The sequence below is a fragment of the Cucurbita moschata genome, unplaced genomic scaffold (assembly GCF_002738365.1).
Source record: "Cucurbita moschata cultivar Rifu unplaced genomic scaffold, Cmos_1.0 Cmo_Scf00001, whole genome shotgun sequence".
NCBI classification, from domain to species: domain Eukaryota; kingdom Viridiplantae; phylum Streptophyta; class Magnoliopsida; order Cucurbitales; family Cucurbitaceae; genus Cucurbita; species Cucurbita moschata.
In genome coordinates, this window is record NW_019268517.1 from 2,840,115 (window position 1) to 2,846,821 (window position 6,707).

At 36.0% G+C, this 6,707-nt stretch overlaps 1 protein-coding gene across 3 annotated transcripts in view; it reads left to right on the forward strand.

The window, feature by feature from the left end:
• The window catches only part of LOC111448385 (protein PAIR1), a 7,456-nt gene extending 1,992 nt beyond the window's left edge, over positions 1-5,464 (forward strand). For 2 of the 3 annotated variants that reach the window (XM_023087957.1, XM_023087964.1), the window contains exons 3-12: positions 886-1,039; positions 1,145-1,279; positions 1,581-1,633; positions 1,738-1,932; positions 2,144-2,209; positions 2,302-2,351; positions 2,859-3,012; positions 3,182-3,275; positions 4,107-4,221; positions 5,356-5,464. In XM_023087957.1, coding sequence (XP_022943725.1) covers positions 886-1,039; positions 1,145-1,279; positions 1,581-1,633; positions 1,738-1,932; positions 2,144-2,209; positions 2,302-2,351; positions 2,859-3,012; positions 3,182-3,275; positions 4,107-4,219 — 1,014 coding nt within the window. In that variant the 3' untranslated portion in view covers positions 4,220-4,221; positions 5,356-5,464. The remainder of the gene's footprint in view (positions 1-885; positions 1,040-1,144; positions 1,280-1,580; positions 1,634-1,737; positions 1,933-2,143; positions 2,210-2,301; positions 2,352-2,858; positions 3,013-3,181; positions 3,276-4,106; positions 4,222-5,355) is intronic. The other variant, XR_002711429.1, reaches the window with a different exon arrangement.
• Positions 5,465-6,707: the final 1,243 nt, after the last annotated feature.

Sequence of the window (6,707 nt, forward strand, 5' to 3'; positions counted from 1 at the left end):
AAAAAAAAAAAAAAAAAAAAAAAAAAAAAAAAAAAAAAAAAAAAACATCTGATTATGCATATTTCATCGTGATCATTATCTTTGAAAAAAAAAATAGCTTTCCCCTTATCACTCCTTCAATTTTGCTTTGTGGAGAATATAGTCATATGCATGAAGGTATTTGTATTATCTCCGTTGCCATGATGAAATTCCATCTTCACTTGTTGTTCCAGCTTCAAGTCACCAGGTATTACAATTGCAAATAGGAGCCTTATGGGACTATGTTCCATTTCAGGAGATGACCTTGTCTACTCCTTCCCTTTCTAAAAACCTTTTTACTACCAGTCTAGCCTTTTATGTGATTGCAGAGCCAAGAGGAATTGTCTATTATGAAGGAAAAAAGAATTGTTCAACCCAGAAAGAAACCTCCCCTTTGGAAACATCATAGCAACGATAACTTCGCATACCCTACTTACCTTGAAAAGACCACATAACTACACCTGATTTTTTTTCAGTCATCACAGAAACAAAAAGTCCGCTGACATGAGGAACTCAGTGAGCTGGCAGGTTTTCGGTTATTCAGTTACACCTAAGCTTATGTTTATTTTACAATTTTATACTAACTAGCTTGCTACAATCAGTTGCATAATAGGACTACTAAAAAAACTCATCATATCCACGTCATATCTTGAATTTGGCAGGTCAAATACCTCAAAATGTACCTCTCTCTATATATTATTTTGTTATAGATATAAGAGCGCCATGATGAATGCTTTGAGTCTCTCATGCCATGAGGATCTGACTACGACATCATATCAACTTGAAATAAAGTTTTATGATTGTAGTGGTGTTCTTTTTGTTTTCATCTCTTATGACTTAACTTTGACGTACCATTCTTTTTGGCAGAGATTTAGCTCTCAAGACCGAGAAAATTCAATTAAGAAGAATTCTTTTTTTCCTCCTCTAAGTTATTCAAGAGAAGAATGCCAATTGCCACTCTCTAAATCTTCAACCAGTTTAACACAAAGATGGAAATCAACTCCACTTCCGGACTCTAAGTGTAAGTTCACTCTCTTGGACTCAGGCAGGTTGATCAGCTATCATTTCCTTCAACCTTTATAATAATCGTCCCTTAATTTGTGATAATTTTAGCTTTCCTTTTCAGGTCAAGTTGGTGAAGAACTTGACCGCCGCCTTGGAACTATTGAAAACTCATTGAACAAATTTGGAAAGATCCTGGATTCTCTTCATGGTGATATTCTGCATCTAAACCAAGGAATGAAGCAGATTTCTCTGGATGGTGAGCTTTGTAATCTTTCAAGCTGAAAAGTAAAATCCGAAGAGAAACTATGTACTAGTATTACTAGCTTGGAAAACACTTCCTGCATTGAAACCTGATGTGTTTGATTCTCAAGTAGGAATAAGGTGATGAATATGCTTTACTTGAATTTAAATTCCTTTAGAGTAGGATTAAACTTTCTATGTTAAGAATGTGAGAAGGGAAAGTGCCCGAATCAATAAGTATTTCTGACCTCAAAGTCATCGCTTTAAGGCCAAAAGCTTTGTCAAGCAATATGCTTATTTTTTTAAAATAATTGCAGTCGAAGGCATATGGCAAAAGGTGATTGTTAACAGTAGCTTGCTGCAATCCATGGTAAATAGATCAATGGAATATTATATTGAGCATTAAGTTTGTTTAATTTTAATCACAATGTCTAAATTTTCCATTCAACTAATGAGTACAAAGTTCAATGTCAGAACAAAGAGCACGATGACATGAAATCTACCCTCGATGGAGGCTTCAAACTGATATCCGATCAACTAAAGAAGGATGCATACCAAGAAAGGCTACACGAGATTTCTGATGTTCTTTCTGCATTGGAAAAACAAGTACAAGCATCTCAACTGAAACTAAGAAATGATTTCATCAGCACGTTCACCCAAGAAATGAAGGTAAGTGCATGTCGTATCAAGTACTGCTATAAATGCACGATAAAAAGGATTCTCCCCGTAACTCTATTTCGATGAGATGAGGTGTTTATAAATTATGTATACATTCTTAAAAGTACCCCGCCTAAATTTTTGTTCTTAGATTGTTTTAACATTTCAACAAATGCCACTTTGCAGTCACGTAACTTATTGGTTATTCTTCAATAACTTGTAGGCAATGGTCTGTACCCTGAAAAAACCCTTGCAGAAATTTCCACATCGCCCTATTGAATCTCCCGAGGTTCAGTTTCTTATTAGATATCGGTCAAATATTTTAAGCATTTGTCTCATTCTGAACTGTTCCTCATGAAAGTCTTTAATTGCAAATGTCAGAGTACCGCTTCTTTGGATGTCCCACAGCAAAAGCGTCGTCGATGTAAAATGTAATGAACGTCAGTTTTCTTAATAATTGCCTTGATTCCTAGTATTTTCATGCATTCCATATTCAGACAGTTATCATTCTTGAATGAATTACTGATAATGGCCAATGGGTTAAAAGATTGAATTGATGTATACTAATCTGGGAGTTGATCTTGTCCTTCTAATGCACAAAAATAGAATTTCATGCAGTCCGACATTTAGTGACCTGTAAAAGCTCAATGGTTTCTTTCATTCCTGTATATTTTATGGTTCTGATGTACTGCAGCCTGGAAGTTCTCAAAGGAATTACTATGTTATATTTGATTAAATTCTATCATTTGGCTTGTGGATATGCGGGAAAAGAGAAGTTTTCACATTTTTCAGTAATGTTATCTTAATGTGGCATGAAAAACCACGGCAGCCACAATATGTTCTGGTGACCATGATTGCTAATGAATTACGGAATTATATGCATAGATCCTTTGTTCTTTAGCATCTTAAGTGATCTTACCTTTTCCACTTGATAACAGCCAATCTGCGTCTCCAGATGTTTGCATTCGAGCAACTGCAGTACAAACCGAGGAAGTGGGAAGGTGGAAATCAGTAAAAGTAGGAAAGACATTTTGCACTAGTACTGTGGCGAAAAAGGAAGATGCAAAGAAAGCAATTCCATTTTCTGAACAGGTAATGGTTCGAGTTTCATTATTTTTTCTGCCATCTCATTACATATATTACGGAAATTGCATGATTGTACTTTTTAAAGCAAATATTAACTTATTCCCTGATTATTGAATCCGAAATTTAAACTTATTATTCATTGAAGCGGTAAAGATTTCTCCTTGAATATTAACAGCGCCTGGTGGTGGAAAGAGAATATAGAGTTATTGTTGATTCTGATGAGGAGATCGAAAGAAGTTTCTCCTGCTTAATCGAAGAGAAGAAAACAGGTGATTCCTGGAAATAAAGAGAAACTTCTAAATAATATAAATCGTGTAAATTTAAAAATTGCCAATCATATCTTCTTTACATGCAAATAGAGTAGTATGCAATTATTTTGAGACATTGACAAGACGGAACAATGAAATAATAACATGATGCTATTAAAATATTCTTTAAGACATGGACCCCTGCTGAGATCTTTATATATTTCTATTCATTCATGTGCTTAGAAGCTTTTCATTAGAAGGACAAGATCCCGATTTTTGGTAGAGTAGGTGATATGAGATTTGAGTCAATCCTAAAATGATCTGACTGACGATATCGGTTTCATTTTTGGAATTCTATGCTAAAAAAGAGGAGAAGATTGGTCATTTATTTAGGCAGTCGGACATAATTGAGACATTTACGAGTTTTTTTCTACATGCGTTGGAACACGAGTTGAAAGCGAATCTGTCTGCCATAGATATTGGACGCTGATACTGTTAGCTTTAGAGGAGCATTCATGGTTCATAAGAGACATTGGTGGGTGTCGAAAAAAACTTAGTTCAGTGAGAAAAAACAACGGGACATCCTAAATGATTAAGAAACAATGCGGTCCTGTAACAGTAATGTATAGAAAAAGGAAATTAGGGAACCGTTGTAGGAGGAAAAAAAAAAAAATTAGGGAACCCTTTCGCATGAAATTTTATTTTCAACTTGTTCGGTTTGCTAGCACTATTCGATGTGCCTCATTTGGCTTTCAGATCAATCAGCGTTAATACTTCTATATGCTAGATTATAAGCTGAATGTTAGTATTTTGTTCGATGTTATTTATATTAACGTGCATGACAAATGCTAGGAGAAGATGTCCGTTTCTATTCAATAGAAGACGCCAAGGAAGAAACTGAAAGAATTTTAAGGAAAGCAAGAAGGCAGAAAAGAAAATACTGCAATCCTATAATTATAAATTGAAGGTACATTTCTGCTCTTACATTGCCCAATGATTTTGAATCTATACAGTTCTGGTCACTCATTTTATGTTCCCAAAATTATTGATTCATGGGAACAGTGAATTAACTACCAGGCAATACACACTCAAGTAATCCATTTCTATTATAGTTACAGTGTGAGATCTCACATCGGTTGGAGAGAAAAATAAAACATTCTTTATATGAGTGTGGAAACCTCTCCCTAGCAAACGCGTTTTAAAAGCCTTAAGGAAAGCCCGAAAGGGAAAGCCCAAGAGGACAATATTTGCTAGCGGTGGGCTTGGACTATTACAAATAGTAACAGAGTCAGACACCGGGCGATATGCCAGCGAGGAGGCTGAGCCCCAAAGGAAGTGGGCACGAGACTGTGTGCCAACAAGAACGCTGGGCTCTGAAGGGGGTGGATTGAGAGATCCCACGTGGTTGGGAAAGAGAACGAAACATTTTTTATGAGGATGTGAAAACTTCTCCCTAGCAAACATGTTTTAAAAATCTTGAGAGAAAGCCAGAAAGGGAAAGTCCAAAGAGGACAATATTAGCGGTAGGTAACAAATTTCTAGAAATCACTCAGAATTAAAGATTTCTCACAATCTTTTGTTCTATTTGAGCGATGCAGGAGAACAGAAAATAAAACTAGAAAAAAAGAAGAAAAAGACGAAAGGAAATAGGATAATAAGTAATTTGTGGGGAAATTAGGGGATTGATATCCATAAGAATATTTGATAATCAAGGTTATCATTTATACACTACACATATTAGAGCCTGAAATAAAACATTTTAAATCAACTCGAATCGCTCAGTAATTGAAAGAATAGATTCAAGATACTAAAATTGAGACTTGGACGAATAGGATTCACTGGGATTGTTGCACCACATTCTTTTATTGATGGAGTAAGCCTTCATTATTCCTATTTTTTGTATCTATATCATGGAGATATTAATGGATAATATACTTAGGAGTCGGTATTCTCGTTGTTCTTGAATAGTAATTATATACAATTTTTTTACATATGAAATCCACTCTACCAAGATAACTTGAAGGCTGAAACAAACTTTATTATAATGATTTTTGATTTCACACAAACCTTTTCCTTTTCTCTTGGCTACCCTTTGTTGCAGGTGCAAGATGTCTCAGCTCGATCAGGATGGAAAAGCGCCTTTCTTCTAGGTAACTGGAACTTTATCTTGCTGTTGAATGCCCACTTTTACATGCTGCCCATTATGAATTATCTCTTTCTTTTCCCTTCCTCCTCCCACTTTGGAATCTACACAACTTTGCTCTCGACATAATACTACAATACTTTTTTCTTTTCTTTTCTTTTTTTGTTGGGGAAGGCTCTCTTGTAGGACATTACAATAAGTTCAGCCATGACCATTTTTAGCTTTTCTTTGAAAAGAAGGAAAGCCATTGATATTTGTTCCCCTTTTGTTTCGTGGGTTTGGGAATGGTGGGGTTTGAGTAGCGAATTGTCGAGGATGGTTAGGAGAGGAATCCCAAATTGGTTTATAAGGGGTTCATCGTGGGTTTATAAGTAAGTAATACATCTCTATTGAAGCCTTTTGAAAAAATAAGAAACAAAGCCGTTGATATTTGTTCCCTTTTTGTTTCGTGGGTTTGGGGATGATAGGATTTGAATAGTGAAGTGTCGAGGATTGTTAGGAGAAGAATCCCACGTCGGTTTATAAGGGGTTGATCATTGGTTTATAAGTAAGTAATACATCTCTATTGAAGCCTTTTGGAAAAATAAGAAACAAAGCTGTCGATATTTGTTCCCCTTTTGTTTCTTAGGTTTGGGGATGGTGGGGTTTGAATAGCGAAGTGTCGAGGATTGTTTGGAGAAGAATCCCACGTCGGTTTATAAGGGGTTGATCATAGGTTTATAAGTAATACATCTCTATTGAAGCCTTTTGAAAAAATAAGAAACAAAGTCACGTGAGCTAATGCTCAAAGTGAACAATATCATACTATTATAGATGGTTTAGAGTCGTGGTTCCTAACACGAAGTCCATTACCAATCTTTTTTTTTTTTTTTCTTTCCTTCTGGGGAAGTCCATGCCCTACAGACAGGAGAGGTGCCCACTTCTGAGTCGTTTCACTGAAATTAACATAGCCCACTAATTAGATATTGTTGTCTGCCAGTGCCCCCCAAGTCCCACCATGGATGTCTGGTTTACCAATACCATAATGGTGTGTATGGTTTCAAAATCACGGGTCATTTTACAACTCATAATAAACTTCCGATTCTTGTCCATATTCAAATTTTGGTTTCGGTAGAACTAGAAATTGTGATTCCAAATGGTATATATGGTTGAGAGAAGTGTAGAGATATGCATCATGCAGTAAGCACACTGGGAATGTGATTTTGGCGATGTGGTATAAAATAAAGTCGGGGGGACGGCATGTGAGCGTTGTTCGTCTCCGCTTCTAGTTTTCTTCTCGAGTCATGAGTGGAATGGGTCTTGGAAGTTGG